Source organism: Struthio camelus, chromosome 1 (genome assembly GCF_040807025.1).
Source record: "Struthio camelus isolate bStrCam1 chromosome 1, bStrCam1.hap1, whole genome shotgun sequence".
Classification (NCBI taxonomy): Eukaryota; Metazoa; Chordata; class Aves; order Struthioniformes; family Struthionidae; genus Struthio; species Struthio camelus.
In genome coordinates this window covers 373,914-398,151 of record NC_090942.1, presented here as the reverse complement: position 1 = coordinate 398,151, position 24,238 = coordinate 373,914, and the positions used below count along the sequence as shown (strand labels likewise).

The window sequence follows — 24,238 nt, the reverse complement described above, 5'->3', positions numbered from 1 at the left end:
ATTGCTATTGCATTTTTCCTTCACCTTGCCTCATTTCAAAAATTCCAGTCCATTTTAACTGAAATGGAGGTAGAAGCAATGAAAAGACCTGGAATTTCAGACTGGAAGACATTTCAACAGAAAACAGCTAAAAAATTCTTCACTACAAGCAGTCTAGCTCAGTAAATGCCACTGGCAAGACTTCTACCCACTGAAAAGTAATAGCTCTATAAAAAGGAAACAAAACCACTTTACAACAGCTGAGATTGCTACCCAGTGTCAGCAATGCTGGATTCACGGCAATATTAGCAATTTCTCACCGGGCTATAAAGTGTGGTCTTATTTGGGGTACAGATACCACAGCTAGGGAGCCCTATAAAGATGCGCAATAAATACCACATCATTAAAATGGCAATGATAATACGTTAATTGCTTCAGCCCAGGGTCACTGCATATGGCTTACCCCGGAAAGCTCCGGGGGTCCCGACTGCCTTTGGCAGCGTTACAGGGAGACTTCTGTATGCTGACTGTGAGCTGCATAAACATTAAACCAAGACATAAAAGTCTTAAAACATGAGATATTTGGGGTTGAAGCCCGGCCTCACAGTGGAGGCACCTCCTCACCCAGCTGAGGGTGACCCAGCTGTCCCGCGGAGGCGGCAGCGACGCGGAGCCGGGGGAGGCCGGACCCCGCGCCCAGGAGCAGCCCCCGGACTGCCCTGCCAACGGCACGTCGCGAGGGCTCGCGCTTCCCGCTCCGGCCGGCGGACAAGAGCTGCCACTCCAGACGGGCCGGCAGCCGGAGGAGGTGTGCAGTCGCCCTGGCCCTGCGTTGGGGCGCTCTTTTGGGAGAGACAGGTAAAAATTGGGATGGTGGACCAGCCTCCAGGATTTCGTGTGTGTTTCAAAGTGAGTCGTCATTAGACTAAAAAAAAAGAAAAAGAAGAAAAGCTGTCCTGGGATCAAAACCCTGACTGAGTGGGGTACCGCAAGCACCTCTTCCTCCTCTCCTTCTGGTCTTTTGCCCACGTGCACGGTGTGCAGCATGAAGACAGCTCATGCCCGGGATTAATTTCAGTCTCTTCTGCGCTCAGGAAAGCCCGGCACCTGCGTCCGCTTTCTGCTGTGAGGCTTCGGAGATCCAGATGACCGTGCCGCAGGTGAGCATCGCTCCTGCTGCAGCGGGTGGCCCGAAGCACCACCGGCACCTCCCTGTTAAGCGTGCAGGGGGTTTACGAACCGGGCTGTGTGCAGGGTTAGGAAGTGCTGAAAAGCTGTCAAAAAAGGTTGGTGTTTGGGGGGGGGCAGGCAGCTCAAGGCTCTCTAGTTCCTGCTTAGCCAAGAGTTAAGCACGCCGGACCCACCTTTTCCAGCTGGAGCGCGTTATGGCCACAGCTGGCCACGCTCCTACCCGACCAGAGCAGTGCTCGCTGCAGACACCAAGGCTGGACGTCTCACGGGGCTCATGATGGATAACGTGCGCCACGCTTGCCTTATGTAATGGAGATGATAACTTATGGCGGAACAACAGTTGGTCCCTAGAAATGGCAATTCAAAGTCCACCCTGCACGGTTTTCATCACCAGCGAGTGGCAGGACTAATCAGAAAGCAGAAGATAAAAAAAACCCCGAGTAACAAGCCAGGAATTATGTGCCCCCACACTACCATTAGTCCCAGTTACGATTTCACTAACGCCTGACACGTGAGCTTAAACGCCCCTGCCCTAACTCTGCCAGCAGCAGCCCTGCTCTGCCTTTCACGGGCGCCTGCGGCCGGCAGCTCCACGGCTTCGCCACCTGCCCTGCAAATAACTACTTCCTTTTACAGCCTGTTGTTTTGCTGCTCCGTCCCTGCCTCTTTTTGCTGCGAGTCAGCCCTGCAGCCCACATCGCAGCTTTCAATACTTCGGACTGGCAAAACTGACATCGCCCACCGAGTCGCCCCCCCTCTGCACCGCAGTCTCTCCGTGCCTTGCCAGGGCACCGACGCAGCTGCGTCTCCGGCCGGGAGAGCATCCCGGAGGAGCGCACCCCAGGAGGCAGCCCCGTTCGGTATTGATCAGGCGCCTTGCTGCTCGGCTGCTCATCTATCATCTATAAATAAATGCGTACCTGTTCATGTTTACAGAAACAGCTGTGCTATGAGAAACGAGTGAATCACTCTGGGAGAGGGCATTTTCAGGAATGGCCTCCTCCACCTTGCTCCAGAACAGACTATCAGTTTTATGGCTTTTCCAAACCAATCATTGTATTAAATCATATTGTCCTTGCTCAATCCTCTTTCTGCAGTAACACCCCCATGCTTTCCAACATCGCCGCATGCACAGAGCGTATCTCCAGGCCTCCGCCAAGGCGCAGCGCTCAGCTCTGCCCATCGCCCCGCGCCCTGCACAGCTCTGTTCAAAGCAGGCTGCCCAGTAACGCTCACGATGCTCAGACAAGACCGTGCTGCTGAGTGATGCAAAGGCACTGACTGGGATTTCTTCTCTGCTGCTCACTGTCCTAGCTCTTATACAGCCAAACAGCCTGTTTAATTTTTGGCTGAAGCTGCACAGAGGCAAAGCCTCCCCTGAGCCGGCTGCAGTGATATCGAGGCTCCTGCCCTGCATTAACACGAGGAAGTCGTGCAGCGGTTGCAGAGGAGCAGCGAGCAACACAGTGCTGAAATGGCAGAGACGGTGCTAGGGATCGTGGGCAATACAACAGGTTAAGACGCGTAGCCAGGCAGCACGAGGCTAAAGATGAAGGAGGGAGAGTGACCGCAACGGGGGCAAGGGCCGTCACCTACCCTCGCAGGCAGGCAGTACTCTCCTCGTACTCTGGAAGTACATCGGGGACCGGAGCGAAAGGCAGCGATTCGGACACCTCCTGCAACTCAGGACTGCGGTCAAGAGTAAGTACTAACTCACTTCCCCATGTGAAGCACCCAGAGATCACAGGTGGAAGATGCTGGAGACAAGCAAGGAATTATTTTACTAACGTATTTGGGCAAAAGCAGCTGGACGCATAGAGAACATCTCGGCAGCCACAGACCAAGACAAGTGACATTTCACTATCCAGAAAATATATCCCCGGGACAATCAGCTGGGACAGCGCACCAGAAAAGACAACCGCGCTAGCAGCCTGCTTACTGCAGCAGCAGCTTCTGCCTTGGCAAACGGTCGCTTGGAAGGGCATCGAGCACCTGCTCGAGCCACTTCGGGTTTCTGTCGGCTCTGCAGGTCCCCCGAGCGAAGGCCGGCAGGACAGCACGTCGCTCGTGCCCGCGGAGCCTCTCAAGGCTCGTTCGCGTTCGGGCCGCCGCCTTCGCTGCGGGCCGTACGGTTTGAGCCCTGCGGGCTGCATGCTCCCGCGCGCTGCCAGCAAAGCGCGCGGACGGAGACGTGCGCCGGGTCCCCCGAGGGCAGCCGCCCCCAGCACCCGGGACCCCGGCAGCGGCGGCTGCTGCGCGACCGCTGCTCTGGCAGCAACCTCCTTCCAACGCTCGGTCTTGACAATAACCCGGGCGACGCCGTTAACACGGCAAGCACGGGCTCAGACGCTCGCGTGCTGAGAGCCCGCGTCCGAAGACAGACCCCTTGAGGGAAAGACAGAGAGGAAAGAAAGGCAGCCCGGAGCAGAAAACTCCCAGGGCAGAGCAGCACCGCAGCGTCCCGGAGACAGCATCCTCCTCGCCCGTCAGCTGAAGCACAAATCGCAAGAAATAATAAAGCCAAGGGAGTTTCACAGACTAATTGGGTGTGAAGGAAAAAGCATTTCCTTCTAGTAGGTCCTAAATATCATCTTCCCTTTCCACCGGCTGCTCTGCTCGCTCTTTGGACAACCCCTGCTGTCCTCCTCCTCCGGGCTGTCCAGCCCCGTCGCCGCCCTGCTCTCCCAGACCTGCCCTCAGCAGTTCTGCTGCCTGTTTTGAAGCTCTAGTATATGTCTTTTATTAAGTTAGGGCTACCAGTATTGCACACTCCAGCCAGATAAAAATGTCCCACTGAGTGACAGAAGAGCATTGTCACGTTATTGGCATTACTTTCGATCTCATTTTCTACATTCTGATGCTTTGTTCTGTATTTTAACAGGTGATTCCTCATACAAGAGCGGAGATTTTTCATGGCCGTGCTGACAAGGAGCCTGTGGGACTGCAGTTAATTTTAAAATCCAGTAACACGCAGAAGGTCTTCCTTGCAGTATGCATTGCCTGTACTTATCGACAATGTATTTCATCAGCCTTTGAAGTCTTCCAGTTTACTCTAGTATAAAACAACTAAATCAGGGATCAGCCGTGCAGAGGAGCCACGCCAGGGAGGCGCAAAGACCAGCCCCGGACGGTGTGCAGTTGCTCCCGAATCCCAGGCCGTCCTGACTACAAACTTGGAGAAAGCTGGGAGCCGCTGCCTGGTCGAGGCAACGTGCGACCGGTCCCGTGCTCCCTGCTAGCAAGCGTCCCCGCAAGGCAGCAGCGCTGCCTCCCACCGAGCCAAGGGCTAAGCAGGAACCAGGAGACGTGCCAATGCCAAGATTAACCTCTAACTTGGGTAAAAATACAGACTGGCACGCCTCATTGAAAGGTTGCCAACCTAACTTAAATAACAGTGTGATTTTTTTGCTATATTATTGTCATTTCGCTATTCATTTTTATTGCAGATAATTTCTTCTCTCTTAGATAATTTAAAGTTCATGACATTTCTCTGGATCATACCCATAACTGCTTATTTTCCATATTAACCTCATACGAGGGGAAACCTACTGAAAGCTCTCAAAACCCTCGAACGTTAACTCTGTCAGTCAGCGGCCTGCTTTACTTTGCTATTGCGCTGATCTATTTTCTCACTGCCATCTCCTGTCTGGCCTTTCCTCCTCATCTGCCATTCAACCTGCTGTTCCCAGCCTTGTACTACCATAAAGCTCAAAAAGTTGTATGGGGAAAAAAAACCCCACTCTAATGCACTATTTGTATATCATTGTAACATTTATAATGTTGTATTTTAACGTTTTGGACTGCTGAAACCAAAATCCCCTTCTAATAAAGTCCCATCAGAGTTTAAGACCCTTCTCCCCCATTCTCAGCCACTACCACCTAAAAACAAATATGCTGTGTAACCACTTCGACGCCTGCCATCGCATTATTCGCTCTGCTCAGCGGGATACATTTTCTCTTCCCAAACCTGTATTTGTCTTGCCAGTTTAGTGTAAGAGGTCAGAAAGGAATTGTCCTTCAGGCTGCTTTTTATTGTGCCTATTGTGCTGGGACATTCACCATGGCTGAAGACTTCAGATACTGCAAGAACCTAAATTCCTTTGGTAAAAGCCCGTCAGACAAGAAAGCTTTACTTTGCTCATGGTGGCACATGCTGTCTCCCCTAAATCCAGATTCCCCTTTCCAGGGGTTTCTTTACTCTCAGGTAGCTTCCTAGACCTGCTCCATATAGCTACACTATTTTACGGATGATCTCCTCTTCTTCCAAAGGTCCTGTCTTGTGCAGGTCTGGTAGGATTCTTTGAGCAGATCCCATATTTTCCTTCAGGAACTTTTTGCTTTTGATTTTTCAGAGCTTTTTGATGATTTTTGTTATCTTTTTGAAATTCCCCTTCTAAAGTTGCACTTTAGAAAACACTGCAAGTGTTTTCAGCATCTCTCCTTCCTCAAGATGCTGAGTCTAGTAAAACTGTTGTCATTCACTATTCCACTTTTTCTAAAATGCAGTTTTTTCTGGAACTCTGTATATAGTACATGCAACATGAACACAACGTGCAAACAAACGCAGTGCAGCCTTTCCTCTCATGTACTCTGGAGGCAGGTATTCCCTGGGATGGTCATGTAAGGCAACACGAGCCACCAATCTGCAGATCTTGTGGACCAGGGCATTCAACCACTGGGCACACACCATAAATCTCATTAAAGGGAAGTAGCTGTCCTTGAGACCAGTGTCCTCTGTCCCCCAGAGCTGGATTCTACCAACAGTCCTGCATCTGTGCCCTCAGGCTTTGGGATTTGTCACTGCTCCAGCTCTTCTGTATTGCTTCATCCATTCAAACTTCATCTCAGAGTCCATAAAACCTTCCTGAATACTGCTGCACCCTTCCTGGATCTAATCTTCTCCTCTACATCTCAAATCGGACTTCAGGCTAGGCTGTTGTTTCTCCTTGTTCTACTAAGTTTCAGTAATGCCCACCATATCAAGGCTTTCCTCCACTGCCAGATGCTCCAGTTCACCACAAACAAACTAGTTCGCCATGAAGGTCCTATAAATTCTGTGGCACTGCAAAAATTCTGCAGTATAGTTTTAAGATGTGAAATTCAATATTTGAACCAATAGAAAATGTAAAAGCCTATCAAAATGTTTTGTTATTTATTCTGGTGGTGAGTTCTGTTTATTTTACAATCTACATGCATGGCTTGCTCACATTGTACTGCTGCAGATTTTTGGTTTTGCTTTGTAAAAATCTCCAGGAAGAAAGCTGGAGATATTGTCATGTGGAATGGCCTTTCAATCCTGGAGGCAGAATAGGCATTTGTACCCTAGCGGAGGTAAGCACTCTGCTGGGTGTCTCAGCTAATTTGACCTAGTCCCATTTTAATTTTGCCCAGCTAAAATAAATATTCCTGAAGCTTCACTGGTATCATAAATTGACAGCCTATATTCTTACGGGAACTTTGAAGCAAATAGAAGAAGCTACTTTAGAGACAAACATGCCTAGCATGGAGGTAATCTCTCTTGAATATTCCTCAGACTCTGTTTTAGTTTATCGAAACTTAAAAGGCACTTGGCCTAGTTACTTCAAACGTGTTTTGTTTTGCATGGAGGACAGCAGCACGTTTTAGAGCAGTTTTGTGGCATGAGTGGTTATTTACATGTTTAAGGTGAGATTCTGTCCTGAAAAAGAAACTGCAGGAACAGGAGTTTCTCCACCAGCTGCACTTCTCCTACGAAGCGCAGGCAGTGGGAAGGGGCTCTGCTCCAGAGTCCAGACGTTCAGCACCCGCAGTCTGCGCTGGGTCACGGTGAGAGCAGAAGAGCTGCTGTGCCACCCGGGCAGGCGAGCTGGGGCAGGGGCGAGAGCCCAGCGGGTAGGGCAGTGGCCCACGGACAAGGTGCAGTACCACGGACCCAAACACAAAGCAGAGCGGTCCATGACCCAGGGATCGCCTGACAAGTCCATAGCCACGAGACAGGTCCCGGGACAAGCCCCTACAACGCAGCTCAGCAAGGACCAAGGGTGAGGTCCTGAGCTTAAAAGCAGCTCTGGAGTGAAGGGGGGAAGCCCCTGGCGAGGCTCCCCACAGCCCTCCTGTCTCAGCCCTTTCCCAGAACCCTGTCCCAGGCTGTGGCTGCGCCACGTCAAGGCTGGCCTTGCACAGAGGAGCCAAACTCTTGGCAAGGGGCAGATCCTGCAGCCACGTGGAGGGGTAAGAGATGAGGGCTTCCAGATGCTGTACGGACAAGTTTTTGGAGCCTACTTTTCTCCTTTAAGTAGGATGGCTGGACCAGATGATCTCCAGACATCCCTTCCAACTTACGTTATTTTATAATTCTGTAATGCCTTTGCAAAGACCCATTATTTCCTGCATAAGGTGTCCAATCTGACAGCTGGCAACTCGTGATCCTCCTCACCTTTCCCCAGGAAGCACTGTCATTCTGATTCTTTTGTTGGTCTTTGATCCCAGAACAAGGAGTTATCTTGGAGCAAAAGATCCCCTACTTACGTTCTTCACTGTCTCATCCCAAAATCAAACATCACACCAAAAATATCAGGCTTGACACTGGTGTTCCTGTACTACTCTCAATGATATCAGCTACGCTGCAAACAGTACAAAAAACACTTTACACACATTGGTGAGCCTAAAAGCATCCAGAGAAGTGGGTGGCCTTTGCACCAGCTACCATCAGGTTCCCCCACACCCCCAAAGAATTATTTTTGAGATACTCCAATAAGGGGATCTAGGCTACAGCTGAGAAGCAGAGGGGAATCAAAAGTAACAGCTGGTGCCAATCTGAAAAACTAGATACACAGGGGAGAATGAAACAAATTGTAGTAATTTCTTCTCAAATCCCTAATGCAAGTAGAATAAATCAAGTGGCTCTAAGTCTTTCAAAAGCCAGGAAGGTAAAACAAAGCATCTAAGGCTTTAAATAAATAAATAAATAAATCAGTGAGTTAGCATTGAGGGCAAAGCTCTCATTCACGTTGCTGAGGAAAAAAAAGGGTTTGGGAATAGTGAATCAGTTCATATTGTTAAAAGTAATAATAAGAAAAAAAGATATTGGGACAAGGCATTTATTTTGTTAAGCCCCCCAAGGAAAGGTCAAGAATATTAAAAATAAAATCCCTCGGTTCTGGTTGATGCAATAACTGCACTTTTAGCAATTTTAGAAGGATATTGGCTCAAGGCAGCAAGTGCCAAGAATCTTCAGGAGCGGTACTAGAAAAGGATGCTCTCTTTATTTATTTGCAGCTGAAGAACATCGAGCTCAATACAGCTTTTATGAAGAGCTCTGAACAGTATTTTACACCAGGGTCTCCGTCAGTGCGCTAGCCACATATATTAGCAATTCACACTTCCTTTTGCAGAGATCCTCATGGACAGGACCAAAGGAGATGATATTTCAGAAAGCGGGGAGGATAATCAACGGCTTCCTCCGCATGTGTCCTCCTCTTTAAGCACATGCTATGGGCAGCCATCAGACAAGATACTGGGCTAGGCAGAGCTCTGTTTTGACCCAGTACAGTGGGTCTTATGTTATGTCCCCACCCCCACCCCCAATACCTGCTAATAGGACTTAGGGATAATAATAGATTGCATTTATCCAGAGATCTAATGGGAAATGATCGGGACGACTGTCCACAGTCATGACAAGGTGCAGAAAACAGCCACAGAAGCTCTTCTAGCACTTTGATTCCAAGTGGCTGAAAACGTGAAGGCAGAGCTAACTTTGGCAGGAATGATCATGAAAAGATAAGTCTTCACATTTCTCAGGAAGAAAAAGGGGAAGACCAGCAAAATACAAGCAATGGTCTCTGAGGTCAACTTCTACATATTCTTGAATACTGGAGGCAAGATTTCACCAAAAAATCAGCACGGGGTCGACCAGATGACCTCCAGAGGTCCCTTTCGACCCAAATGACATGATTCAATGACAGGAAAGGCTAAGGAAAACAGCAGTTTTTCAGAGAGAACGCACTAATGACACAAGTACGACCTATCCCGACATGGAGGACATATAATTAGTGAAGTAAGAAACTAAGAAATTTGCTAAATCATATGATCATCACTGACTTCAAACACAGCACAGAAATTGGAAAAAAAGGAATGATTGCTATAGGCAGATATAAAGGAATAGCATAAGCATATGGGAACAAAAAATCCAAAAGGCACAGGTTCAAGAGGACATGCTACTACAGAAAGAAGCAAATAAAACAAGAAATCATTCTGTAAATACATTGAGAAAGACTGCAGGAATTGCTGGTACTTCGTGCTCTTTTGGCTATCTGCAGTTAGAGGGAAAAATTTCAATGGATGAAACTAAGACGGCCAACATGCTTAGTATTTGTTTGTCCTTAAATCAGTTTTTAATACAGCGATCAACTGTGAGATGATGCATACCATATCAGAGACAGAGAGGTAAGGTAAGATCTTACCTGGAAACAGGAACCAGGAATTAATTAAGAATACTTAAGACATGCCAGATTACATGTTCTAATATGAAATTTAAGATTGGATTGAAGCAATCTTAGAACACTTAAAGCCATCTTTGAAATATCATGTTATATAGAGGGGGTCCTAGAAGAGTAGAAGATGGCAAATGGTCAAAAAAGGAAAAAAAATAAGAGCTAAAGAAATACCGTAACCTCAGTTCTTGGGGGGGGGGGAGGGGGGGAACACTGAAACAAATTACAAACCAAAATATTTGGAAAAGTCTAGAAAGAAGCAATGAGATAACAGTCAGACTGGATTTGCCAAGGACAAAGACCATGAGGGCTGCTGACTGCAGAGAAGCAGTGGCACACCTTCGCCTCGGTTTGGCTTCTCACATTGTCAAGTTCCCGCAGCCAGCTTGGGAAATGTGATTGCAATCATACTACAGCAAAGTGGCAGAACGACTGGTTGGATAAACCATCTGGTGTCTCGCTGTCAAAATGGATGGAAGTATTGAGGGGTTATGGGAAAGTCTGTCCTGGATCAGTGTTTTCGTAAACAAAACAAATGATAGAGTGGAGAAGACCCTTACCACATCTACAGGCAATACAAAGGGACTGCAAAATACTCCAAAGAACAGACTTAGAATTTCAGTGAAGCTTGATAAACTGAAGGTACTAAATCTACACAGGAATCATCAATTGCACAAGAATTCAGACAGAGAAATACTGGTAATGCAGTTGGTTTTGAGGGAAAAAAGTGGAGGCTATCACAAGCTGAATCTGAGTCACACATCACACCCTTTCATAAAATGTAACATCATGAACTATCAAAACTACAGCCTGAAAAACACACAGTGGAATTCTGCTGTACTCAGCGGCTCTGCTCTGTTTTGTTCTGGGTGCAGCACTGCCAGAACGAAGGGGGCTGGCTGGAGAGAGTCTGCAGAGAAGTAATGGGGTGAGGGCTAGAAAACCAGACCTTTGGGGAAAGACGAAGGAATGGAGGTTAACAGCCCAAAGAGGAGATGATGCTGAGGAAAACATGATAAACAGTCTTCAGTATGCACAAGACTGCTGCAGCGGGGGGAGGGAATAAGCTGTTCACCATAACTGTACAGAATAAAGCACAACAAACAAACTGCAGAAAAAAATCTTCAGATCAGAGACTAGAAAACTTTCCAGGGATACAGACAGAGGAGCACAGGAATGAGGAAAATGCTGCTGCACCTCCATCACAGGGGTTTCCCCAGAACAATCACTGTCTGTGTGTTATACCCTTTCCAGGGGTCCTCTCTGGACCTTCTGATCAATCCACAGCACAACTCAACCTGGGGGTTCAGAGCCCAGTGTGTTAGTAACAGCCTCCCCCAGGGCTTGTTTCCAAGAACAGTTTATTGGCACAAAGGCAGACCACACCAACAGGCACTTGGGACCATGCTGCATGAGGTTCAGCCAGACACTTGCCCAAGCCAAGCTGGGGTGGATTCACTCCATGCTCCTTGGCACTGCTGACCCACAAACCTGCTCTCGAGATAGATGGCTCCCAAAGCGCCTCCCGTGTCACCTGGCTCTTTTGCTCCGGGCTCCTTGCAGCCACCCCTATCCTGTTCGACGCAGCCTTTCTGTAAGGGGCTCCTGGCATGCCCAGGTGGGATGGTTCATCCTGAGCTCGTACACGCAACCCTTCCTCCAGGGTGAAACTTCTGTTCTCAGGTTCAGCCTTCTCCAGCTGACCAGAGCCGGCTCCCTCTCTGGACACCTCAACACAAGCCTTCATGCTGGAGGGAGGCGGTGGCTCCCCGGACTCACGGTGGCCACCCTCTGCCCGCATCTTCCCATGGTCCCCATGCAGTACCCACCGCCAGCCCGCTCTGCTCCCCACACAAGCCTCCCGCTCTGCTGTGCACATGACACGCTCCATCCTCAAATGCTTCTCTGGCTCCTCGTCCCAAGGACACCAGGGTCTTTGTGACACCCTGGGAGGACACTGACTCCTGGCTGGCAGACAGGGCCACTTCTCCTTGAACAGACCGGGCTCCCTACAACACTACTGCAGTACAGATATGTTAAAATGCAGAAAGCAGATGCTGCAGTTCTGGCCAAAGACATGCCGGTCTCTTGCTTTGGTGATTATTACAAAATAAAAACTAAAAATAGGGCTTGGCCTTCCCTGCTGTTAGAACATGAAAACATTTCTAGTAATACCTGCTAGTCTGACCAAAAGACACTTACGCATATTCGAGCCAAAGGGAGGACAAGACCGTCATTCCCAACGTTAGCCTCACTCATGCAGTATTCGGTGGAAAACCCCCACTTCTTTCCCTTTGTTTATGTATGTCAGAATCCCAACAGTTCTCCTAGCTATTTGCATTAATTCTTACCATATGGTTAACATTTACATTATAACATGGGGCTGGCTGCTCTGCAGCAGACATCTTTGTAGACATATAGAGCCATCAAAATTATTAGTATGGCTGAAGTCTGAGAGCAACAAGAATAAATACTGTATTTTTGGTACAGCTGAACACCAGTGCTGAGGTTACCTGCTGGTTAGCCCATGGGCACCCAAGGTGCTCTTACATGTCATTTCTGGAAAAATAAAATACTAATGACAAGCTAGCTTTCATTTAAATTTTTTTGCCACCCTGAATGTATGCAAAAAGATTAGAATTTTGCTGGCGGTTTTCTCCCTCAGAACAGAGAATTTTGGGGGGTGTGTTACAGATACTAAACTTTTTTGGTATTTACTCTGATAAAAATCGGATCCAGAAACAATGTTTTGCAAGATTTTTTCAAGGACAATGTGAGAGGACTTCACGTGTTTATGGACCTCCTGACAGCCATCACAAAGGGACGGCTTGCTTGTTTAAAAAGAAAACATCACTAGGACCTCAGTATTCACGTGAGATAGGGATCACTACACCACTGCTCCTCAGCCCTGGGATGAATAAAAGCTCTTATTAAACTTAATATGAGCGCACTGGGAACTGAGCAGGAAAGTGATAAGGCCAAACAAGGGAAAGAAATACTGGATCAAAGAAAATACCCCTGCTAATAGCCGCTCTAAGCACCCGTTAGCGTACGGATCCATGCTGAACGACAACGCTGTGCTTTATAAATCTGTATAATTTAAAAGCACACCAGCTTTTAAAATAGGCGCGTTATCCCAGCGCCCGCCACAGCGAGCCCACGCAGCGTAACCAGGAATCACCTAACCGCGGCCGGCCGAGGACGGCGGCACGCGCAGAGCCCGGCGTCGCGGGGGAGCCCCTCGGAGCTCGGGTAAGGGAGCCAGGGTGCAGGAGGTGCTCCTGACCTCGCTCGTGGTCCGGTCCGCGTGCTGTGGCTCCACCACGTCTCTCCAGGCTGCTCCCAGGCCACCGCTGCTCCGCGCTGCCCTGTGACATGGCGGCGGCGTGCAACCTGCACCGCACCTCGGAGGCCAGTCCTACACGGGAACGTCGCTTTTACGCAAGCACTGCTCGCCCCCCTGGCAGCTGAACCTCCCGTCCCCCACGCAGGGGGCCTGAGGGGACACAGGACTGCCACTGCAGGGCTCAGACCCCACCACCTGTTCAGCAGCCGTTGCTTCTTCCTTCCCTCGGACTTATCAGGGATCATGTTTGTTTTTCTCATGTCGCTGAGATCACCTCCATATGATCCTGACAGCTCCAAACTTGTCAGGGTGTAGAAGACATCAAGCATGGCGTAGCACATCGCTGCCCACCAGCTCCTCCAGCTGAACGAGAGACCTGCTTTTGCAAAGACCCTACTTGCACTGCTCCCCAAGACTGACACCGAATCACCCAGCACCTCCAAGCCCAGCCAGGCTCTGGCTCTCCTCCTCACCAGGAACTGTCCGGCTAGGTAAGGCTCGAGGCTTCAGCAGGTCTGCCCTCCGCCCTGCCAGGCCATGAGGTGCTCCAAACAATTCTGAGAATACTTCCAAAAGTTGACTGATTATAATACACACACACACACACACACACACACACACACACACACACACGCACTGCCCAGTGATGTTTTACTCGTGCCAGCCTAATGCTTTTACAATCATACTGTGTTTCTGGTTTTAACAAGTTCCTGAGGCAGCAAATTCCAGAACTAATTGCAGATCAGAGAAAAAACATTGTTTCTTACTGGTTTTGACTTTGCCTGCTATTAATTTCATTGCGCGTTCCTTTCTTCTTGTGCCACGAAACATGGAGAGGTTCTCTACTTCCCTCTTCTCAGCCATTCAGTATTTTCAATATTTTTAACATATTTCCTCCTATTCATCTTGTTTCTAAGGTAACAATCCTGTTCTTCTAAATCTCTCTTCAAAGCACAGATTTTTTTCATTCCTGATCGTTTTCACTGCATCTTTCTGAAACCCTTTAACTCGCACCACTCTCGCTGACCTGTAGTGTCCAGTCTGGTATGAGAGGTGTCATCATTGATTTAGCCAAGGTATTAGACTATTTTCCGTATTATCATCCATCACGCTCTTTAGGCAACCTAATATCATTGCATTTGGAACTGAAGCTGCATATTGAACAGAGGTCTCCACTGAGCTGTTTAGAAAACATCCTGCAACTTATCCTGAGTTAAACTGTTAATTAAGAACCCTACCAGGTGCTTGAGTAGTTCAGGTTTTTCCCCTCTAGTAGCTATTTTGCATTTATTTTCATTATTTTTTATTCACTATCATGTTTCTTTTTCCCAAAATTCTTTAGATTGCCCCAAAGGCCCTCAAAGCTGTTTCTGGTATGGAGTTAATGTAAATAGCTGTCATCTGCAGACTGGCTCTTCACTGCTCAAATCCATTTCAGAGTCATTAGTAAACACAGCAATAACCCCAAACCTGGTGCCCACTCTTCAAGCTCCTGTTCTAACCTTATGGTATTACAGAGTTTCTCTTTAGCCCCTTCGGAGTAGATGGTTTTTTTCCATCAGTCTTGGCTACGGTTAGTCTCACCTCTCTACTAACAGAGCAATTAAAAAAAGCAAAACCTGAATCTGGTCGTTACCAAAGGGCCTCTCTGCAATGAACGCTCTCAAGCAACACATATCCAGGGGCGGTCTTCGTTCAGAGATTAGTAGCAGTCATCCTCCTCATTCAGAAAGGGTATTTATGCCTTTGCTTCCCTGTAAACCTTCCCCTTTGCAAAGCTAGGCACTAGGTGTGACGAGCGGGTGTCATATCTGCAGTCTGCATTTCACAAGGCCAATGGATGACTGGGAAGCAGTGGGAGAACGCATGGTTTACGTTATTCCCACGTGCACCACTCATTGCAACCCTGTGAAACACAACGAACACTTTCCCGTACTACCAACGGCAGCAGATATCTGCCTGGAAACTGCACATCCACAAAGGAGTCTCCACACTCTTTGATGGGTACAATGACAGTTCCCATCAAATTTTTCCAGGCCCAAAGGACTTCTGTGGTCTACAGGGCAATGCAGCTACACATACACGTACATGTAGAGAGAAGGTGGTGACTGCCACCTGCATGTCAGTTCAGACACGTTAGGTGTTGGCTTATCTGCAATATGCCACCTCAAAGTATTAGTTTTCAAGATGCATTCATTGTCATAGCAACAACAAACGCAACATGGAATTGATGCACTTACCAGTTTTCAGAGGCACAAAATTAGACTGAGGCTTAGGGAAAAGGTAAAGGAAAATAACCCCTGCTGTGCTTGCTCTGCGAGCCAGAGGCTAGCGGTACCCCAGTTCCCCGGATGGCCCCTGCTCCCCGCCACACTCGCTTAGGGAGATGCAGAGCCTTGGCCACCGGGCACCTGCACCATGTCGGATCCCATCAGCCTTCCCAGTTGCCACCCAAGACCTCGTGGTCCCCAGCAGCTGCCCACGGCAGCCTGAAGGTCCAAGGACTCCTAGGGATGCCAACACACGTGACGGCCGTGCTGCCACCCTGCTGAGCCCAATCCAACGCTTGGTGCCAAGAGCAGCAGCCAGTCCTACCGAAGAGGAGAGGGGTCTGGTAGAGCAGCTCTGCTTCCTGGCTCCCGCGGAAGCCCTGCAGACCCTCCTCGCTCTCAGGAGCCCCGGGGAGCTGCGGGGCAGCGCGGCACCGTCCCTCCTGCTTCCCCCCTCGCCGCTTACCTGGCCTTGCTGCGGCTGCTCCTGCGGAGCGTGGGCAGGTCGGCCTCCTTCTCTTCCTGCACGCGCTGCAGAGACGGGGAGCGGCTGTGGGCGCTGCGGGCGCTGCTGGTGCTCGCCAGGCTGCCGTCCCCTGCTCCCACCCCCACGGCCGCTTCCTGCATCTGCACCAGCAGCTGTGGGGGCAGGCTGCGGAGCGAGGGCACCGGCGAGTAGGACGCCCGGCTCTCTGCCTTCAAGTTGTTGTCGCTGGCCGAACGCTGCAGCATGCGCGGGGAGGAGAGGCCGCCTGCGCCAAGGATCCGTCGCCGCTTCGTGTAACTGGGAGTTTCTCTGAAAGGCACTGCAAAAGAACCAGAGAGGGTGGCATCAGTCAGTGCTGGCCAGTCCTGTCCGGGAAGGGAAAAGGGCAACGAAGCAGGCCTGGGAAAGCATGCAGGGCTGGGAAGGGAGAGCAAACGCTTCCTGGAGAGAACACGAGGATTGCCAGAACAGACGAGGAAGCTGCTCCATCCATTGCCAGTTCCTGTCCCAGCAGTGGGGCACTGGAGCCACAGTGTCCTCCTTTCGTGAAAAAGCTGCCTTGCACCTTTGGAGCAGCACATGGGTAAGGAAAGAGCATGGTCTGGCCGCCACGTGGTTTGAGGCTGCCACCACCCTGACAAAACACAGCGCTGTGGCAGACAGTCTCAGCAGGGAGACCGTGAGGTGATGACCAGGAGATAGGCAAAGTCCAAGTCACAAAGCATCACGGTTGGGAGATTTCAGAAGCAGCAGCTTGGGAAGCACCAAGACTTCTGTGGGAGGAGGTCAGCAATCACTGCCAAGGGAGGGCAGCAGGAGGACCAAGAGGAGGGTGCGTGGAGCTACCAGCAGGACCTCTTCCAGCTGGGCATCTCTAATCGCCACCCTGGTTTAGAAGTGGTGATACATACACTGTCCCTGGCAGCTACCCTGGCCTCTGCTTACTATCTGCTTACTGTGTTTTGGGAGCACAGTAGGCCTAAATCTGTAGCTTTTGGCATGTGCCAAGTGTCTCAAAGTGCCTCAAAAATATAACGCACAGAATAAAACAACAGCAACTCCTTGTCCTACCTGACCCTTTACTTAACCCTTAGAAGTGTCCAGAAGAAGTGTTATCTGAAGATGCAAATTCCTATCTCTGCCAACCGTCCTGCAGATGCAGAAAGGGAATTGGGAACCTCGTTACCTCACAGAGAAAGAGGAGTGCTCTGCTGCAATGAGTGCTCTGCTGCAACACAGACACGCCACAGAGCCCAAATGTGCAAACAGCAGAAGCATTGCAGAACCTAGGTGAGGAAAGATGTATTTTCCTAAGTTGTGTTGAATGAATTCATTTTCAGCCTGTAGCTTAACATGCTTAAAGATTGTCTGCTGTTTGTGGCAACCAGGGATCCCAGAGTGGACAATATCCAGCCCACTTCTGGTACAAACTTAGTGGTGAAAGCAACAGGACACTTACTTAAAACAGGCCACGTAATGCACTGCAAAGCTCTCCTGAGCTCTTGCTCGAGGGCACACTTGAGAAGCACGTGGTCCTGCTCCGAGGGAGCCCTCAGCTTCCATGCACACCCACGGGCATCCTGCTGCAGCTCCTCGCACAGGAACTTGCACCTGACGCTCAAGGAAGCGAGTAAAACCCAAGCACTATCCTACTATCACACCAACAGGTTTTGGAGGAAGGGACCAGCCAGGCATCTGGACAGGACATTGCCTGGCGTTCAGTGAGATCTCAGACCCTGTTTTAGCCTTGACACTTTCCAACTGTGCCACACGATCAAACTCGGAATATTTTTCAGAGGCATATTTTAGGTTCAAAGTACAAGAATTTCAGGCTCCTGTAAATCTTCTCGTTGCTATGGCAACTCGATGCATTTGTTCTCTGGTGACTTTTAACCATGCGGTGCTGGAATTTCTCTCGGCGCTGTCAGCGCTCCCTGCAGCGACCCAGCTCAACCCCCCAGCCTCCCGCCACCGGCGCCAGGACTGCCCAGTGTTTGGGTGCTCCCCAACATCCTCCTGGGTGCTTCCCATCCTCCTGCCCAGTGTTTGGGTGCTCTCCTCCTCCAAGCCACCCCAACGTGAAAAATTGGCCAAAACGGTAACTGAGAGACCACAGGCAACAAGAGAGATGGCAGACTGAAAGGAGCAAAGTCAGGGCCACGGATGCAACGCAGTCACCGAGGTGAGACGTAGTTCAGACTCAGATGCGTGGGAGTTTGCAGGACTGCCGCGTACAGGGTTTTAATTTATAGCCAGTTCTATTAGTGCAATACACTCGAAAGGAAGTCAAAGTCAGGGCTAATTACTGCCATTTGTAAGGCAACTCTGAATATGTTTGGTTGACACGGATTGCCTACCTCAGTTCATGTATCATCCAGATATATGCTAGACCTCCACAAGACACTTAATTTTGTACTACATCACTTCTCATAGAAAACCATTTTTAAAAAATCAGAGAAGCAAATATTAAATGGATGCATGTCTTAGCAACTGACGGGTTTAAAAATTATTAGAAATTGGAACTAAGCACAGGAAACACAAGGAAGTTTCTCACAAGTCTCACAAGATCTGTTTTCAAACTAAGACAATTCACTAACATTAAGCATGGTTCTTGAAAAAAATATTGAATGACTTCTAGCAAAAGAAATGTTGAATGCTGAATAGTGCTGAAAGCAAATCAGTCAGCGCCCTGAATTCCTTTCCAGTCTGAAGCCCAAGGCTCATATTGTTCAAACGAGCACATCCATGGTGTGCTTCTAGAGACCAAAAACAAAGATTAGACAGAGCAATCACAGGACTGTAACCTGAGAAACACCGTGAGCTGGTAGTGGCAGTTAATTGAACATAAGCTCAGCGCAGCTCTTTAGGGAACAGAAACAACCTGATCCTCTTACGTATAAGTTGGCAAATAATGAAGAGCCAGGGAGAGGTAGCCCCAACAGCGCTCTACCAACAAGCAACCTTACAGCTGAAGAATGGGCCAAGTTTGGATCTGCACCTTATTAGAGTTTTGGCAAACTAGAAATGTTCAGCAAGAAAATATTCAAGATCTAGAAAAATCTGCCTGGCTTGTTTGTCCCTCCAGCACTGGAAGAAGCCAGATGCAGCAGCTGGCCCTTTCTGGAGATCTGGTGCCACTGGTGCTCGGTGCCAGCAGCTTGGGCCCAGCCCACGCTGTGCTTCATCCTATGCATGTGCGCGACCCTGCTCGTTACTCCCAGGAGGCACGAACGGCTGTTCAAAGCGTAGGAAGTATCCGAATGCACAGCCAGACCGCAGCTGCTACCGGTCTGGCTCATCACTCCTCTGGTCTTGACCAGACTCACCATCATTGGCCTCGACACCAAACCAAGAAACAAGGACAAAAACAAGACTACAGTGATGGAAAAGTCCGACAGCAGGAATTTGACTTGGATTGGCTTTTATTGTGTTTTATAAATTCATTATTAGTTTCTTGATGTTAATTACTTAGAAAAAAAACCCCATATTTTGAACTGATCACGCACAAATTTACTGTAAAATAATCCTGCTGGTGAGCTACTTTTACCAACCTGATTTCACCTGAACTGGGCCTAGCTGAACTTGACCAGAGTCATGTGATGGGCATAGTCCTTCAAGAAATAATTCCACAAACATTTTGGGGATAATTTGGAACAACCTAGAGAACACTGTTAGCATTCAAGACAAGAAAAAAGCAGAGGGAAAAAAAAAAACTTGCAAGGGAAGGAAGAAGCATACATAGCAGAAGATGCTTTCAGCCTGTGCCAGATGTCCTCTGCCCCTAGTTGTCTTAGCTTGACTGAAATGCAGTAAGCCTGTCTCAGTCCCTGCTCTCCCCAGTGTGATGAGCATGGATATCAAACCGAGGAAGCGCTGAAAGTGTACAGGGTCAGGTTCAGAGAGGGAGGATATGGCCTGGTGCATGGTGAGATATTTACAGTAAGCACCAATTATTAGGCAATAGGACACAAACAGGTTGCTCAAGGATTCACTGGTAAAAAGGAAGTTACTTTATAACTCTAGACACAGGTCAGGGTAAGTACTTTAATTTAGCCTGTCAAATGAATCTCTTGGTCACCCACTTTCGCACTCTGCACAAGAGCAATCATTACCTTATTTACTTAAAGTTCTCCTCCACATCAAAATTATAGTGTCCCCTTTAAAAACAGAGAAAAACACTCAGATTCACACCAGAGAAGAAGAGCGAAGGAGCTTGAGAAAGGAGCCCAGGACCCCTCTGCTACTCACTAACCACGTTAAGATACCTTCAAGTTTAAGGGTCCCTGAAGCATAATATAATGTAGTATTTACAAGAGTAAATGAGAAGGTATCCCGGTCACGTGGTAGGTTGTAAAGCCAAAGTTTCCCGAGTACTGAACTCCAGGAGCATACTGAGATATTACTATTACAGTTGCAAAGACAAACTCTTGAAAGACAGGAAACACCCGCACTATCTGCACAATTTTATTTCGGCCCTCAGTGCACAACAACTGCTTGGAAGCTAAGACTAAATCAGCCTATTTATTTCATTTGCCAAAATGGGATTTAGGGGCAAGAGAGTCACACGGGTCCAGAGAATGAATCAAAAAGTCTACTTTTCTGCACTAATACAGGGCACAGACTTTCAGCTGATGAAGTCTGTGAAGACTGAGAGGTGATCTCATCAACGTGTACAAGTATCTGAAGGGGGAGTGTCAAGAGGATGAGGCCAGCCTCTTCTCCGTGGTGCCCAGCGACAGGACAAGAGGCAACGGGCAGAAACTGAACCACAGGAAGCTCCACCTAAACCTGAGAAAAAACTTCTTCACTGTGAGGGTGACAGAGCATTGGAACAGGTTGCCCAGAGAGGTAGTGGAGTCTCCTTCCCTGGAGATATTCAAAACCCGTCTGGATGTGATCCTGGGCAATATGCTCTAGAGGACCCTGCTTGAGCAGGGAGGTTGGACTAGATGATCTCCAGAGGTCCCTTCCAACCTCAACCATTCTGTGATTCTGTATCTAGACTGCGAAGTTCCCTAGGCACCAGGTATCCAAACGCGCTGATGTATGCTGACCTAAGCAGCCAGTATCTAGGACCTGGGCGCCTACTTGGGCATGAAGAGAGGAGTTCAGAGAGAGCCAGGAAATCGCTGAGGAGCCTCAGTTCAAAAGCACAGTTCGTGGAAATCTTGCCTGCCCTGACTTCAGTTCTCAGCCGTCCAGAGCACTTTTGGAGCCTGGACAGCCCTGAGGCCCCGGGCCGTGCTTAGGAGGCCCATTTCAGGGCCACTACGCAGCCAGGAAGGCAACTGGACCAAGATGAGATGCTTCTACACAGAAGTTAGAGATCTAAAAATGACAATAAGTATCCTGGAAAGCCTGGCTTTAAATGACAACGCTGATGCAGCAGACATCCCGGCGGCTTCACAGGAGGAGGACAGTTACAGCCTGTATGAGTGATATAGGACTTCTCTCCCCAGATGGCCCAGAGCTTATCCAAAGCCTTCATCTAAGCACAGTCTTATGTCCAGCCTGTCTGGAAGCTGTGCCCCTTGGATACAGCACAAGCCTGGGTCTGCTCACAAGACAGAATTTAGATATAGCCAGAGAGATACATCCACGTTCTCCGCTGGGATCTGAAATGAGATGGAGACAGCAAGGGACACACGAGCTGCTGCAAGAGAAGATTCTCTTGGCCACGGCCAGAGGGCAAAGAGGACAGAACAGACACCTATGCGACATCGAAGGTCGGCTGGGGCAAGCCTATAAAACGGATCCCAAAATGAATAAGGAACCACTGGAGGCAGTCTGGTGTTGAAGGGCCCTGTGGGTACACTTATTTGCATGAGAAAGTCCAGCAGGACATCAGCATTTGGCACCGCCGACAGTCACAAGGACAGCAAAGGCACCAGGCACATGCCCGGGGGCTGCGGCCGACAGAAAATCGAGGCCACCTTGCACGCAGGGCGATGATGCAGGCAGGCTATCTGAAGGAGAACGCACTCGCTGCACTGGCAGCAGAGGCTGGCTCAGCGCTGGGAACTCCCTAGGCATCAGTTTTATTGCCTTTCTAACATTGCCTCCGAGCCCTTTTCTAGGAGAAGCAAACAAGGGACCAACAACCCTCCCATGGGATTTCCTGTTTATTTCTCTCCCCAAGGAACTCCATAGCTCAAAAGAAAAAATATTGGGGAAAGCCTGTGCTGTCCGTGGGAGACGAAGAGAAGACAAGAGCTTCGCAGGAGGGTTGAACGCGCTGAACTGGCAGCGATTCCCTGCTCCGAGCAGCCGTCAGAGTCCGCGGCTCCCTCATGGGGAGGGCAGCACGAACCAGCCACGTCCTCACAACAGGCCAACCACATCTGTGCCGCTGTGGCCACGTCTCCGGGACACGCAGCAATCCTAGGCCCATCCGATGCCTTGGACACACAAGAGGACCCTCTCTTCCCACGACGCGCCGTGGGGCGCCTGCGAGAGGGCTGCGACCCTGCCTCCGTCACCGGCTGTCATTGAGGGCCACCACTGCAAGCGCAGCAGCGTGGCCTCGTTCGATTGAAAAAATAGGTCACTGGAGCTACGTCCTTCTCTGCAACACAGTTCAAACACACATTGAGCAAGGTGGCCTTGCCCCGCTCCCCGGCCCCAGACTGCAGGACCCTGCCTCCTGCCTGCCCTCCACCACCGCAGCAGGGCCTGGGGGGGTGAAATCACACGCTTCACCAGAAAGAGGATACTTAAAAAGAGACGGCAGGAGGGGGAACCAGCGTCCCAGCTGAAAGCCTTGGCTCAGGGCGACGGGAGCCGGTGGGAGCCAGCGGCGGCCCCTCCTGACCGAAGCATCAGGCTCGGCACAGACAAGCACCACGTCCCCCTCCAGCATCGTGTCCCACCCCAGCCAGCCGCTGGGCTGCCAGACACCGGGGTGGCCCCGATCCCCACGGCAGCCTGCACCGACTGGCAGCTCCTGGAGAGGTCTGCGGTCCTGCCACCCGATGGGGAGTGGGCAGGGACGGAGAGCTCACACAGATGGATGTTCAAGGAAAACCCCCTGACAGCCGGAAGACAGGGAGGCAGCTGGCCTGCATACCCGTGTCCTCAGACACCTCACAGAAGGTAGTCAAGGGAGAAGAGTGGTTTGGTTGAAACGAGGCAGGTTTCCACCATGGCAGAAGACCACCACAGCTGCTTTGGGCGTCCTGGGGAGGCTTTGCTGTGCCAACTTGGCGGGCACAGGACAGCCCGGTGGGGAGGGGGTGCAAACCCCTGCGGGGGCCGGAGCCCCTCGCGGCACCCCGGGAGGTTTCCACACGGTCCCACGGAGAGGCGGACACGCGTGTCGGCACTCGCCCTCGCTGCTGCCCCCGAGTCCCGCCGGCCAGCCCAGCCGCAGGCCCACAGGGCTGGAGGAGCGGCGCGCCCGGCCCCAGGACGCGGCTCCCTGTCCTTGAGATTCGGAAAAAAATATGAGCAGGTTCGTCAGGAAGAGACCTCAGACCCGAGCCGAGACCTGAGGAGCTGCTCCCCGCCCAGGGACTGACAGGGCAGACGCTGAATTTTGGCTTGGAGACGGTTCTTATGCACACAGTTTCCTAATACTACCAATTTATAACTGGAAGAGCCAATTTTGCCCGGGTTTGCTAGGTGAAATCCTCGCCAGGAGACTCAGAGGTGCTCTTGCGAGGCCGCAGAGCGTGACCGGCATGCCCTGATGTCCAAAACCGCCGTACGCGTCCCGGAGAGCCGGGGGCACACAAGAACCACTGCAGCTCGTACAGCTCTGCGGGCTGCAAGACCAGGTGCTGACTGCACCTCAGCCCACTTAAAACTAGTAATAATAATAAACCACTGAGCCTGAACTCCAGCCGCCGGCTGCCAAAAGCACGATAGTGTCAGGCTACTGCCTAAAAACCAATTTGGAAGAAGGCTTCCTCTCCCCGTCCCCAAAAATTCTCTGTCCCAAAGGGGAAGGGAGGAGAGCGAAAGCAATAAAGAAAAAACTTGGTATGACCTGAACAATCAGTTTTGAGCATTCTTTTCTATACCTTCTCAAGAGTTTAATCAAAGTATGTTTACTGGGTTTCTCACAGCAAAATGAATCACTTCAGTTACCATGACAGCGCTGCTCAAAGAAGTACAACCGCGCTCTAGCCAGCCTGGCTAATCTGACGCTCCCTTGTTTGCTTTTTTGCCCTCCAGAAGGAGGGACGTATCACTCTCGACCCGAAAACGCTTCTCGTCGCTCAGGTGAGGTGCGGGATGCCAAGGCTCCCTGAGGGATTCCCGGCACTGAAACGCAGCGCCGTCACCGGCGCGGCATCTGGACCACGCTCCAACAACCCTGTGCTGCAGTCTAATGAACTGAAGTGTAATCAACGCTCAGGTTATTAGAGACTTACTGGCTCAATGTTAAATATTCATGTAAAAGAGCAAAAGCATACGAAGAGCAAATGTCTCCACAGTTCCAAGCTGAGAGGCCACATTTACATTTTAATAGTGGAAAACTACAAAGCAGAAC

General features: G+C 49.9%; 1 protein-coding gene across 11 annotated transcripts in view; it reads right to left on the bottom strand.

Moving 5' to 3' along the window:
• Positions 1 to 24,238, bottom strand: part of SHANK3 (SH3 and multiple ankyrin repeat domains 3) — a 385,552-nt gene that overhangs the window by 245,170 nt on the left and 116,144 nt on the right. For all 11 annotated transcript variants that reach the window (XM_068937006.1, XM_068937137.1, XM_068937086.1 and 8 more), the window contains exon 10: positions 15,724 to 16,063. In XM_068937006.1, the coding sequence (XP_068793107.1) occupies positions 15,724 to 16,063 (340 nt within the window). The remainder of the gene's footprint in view (positions 1 to 15,723; positions 16,064 to 24,238) is intronic.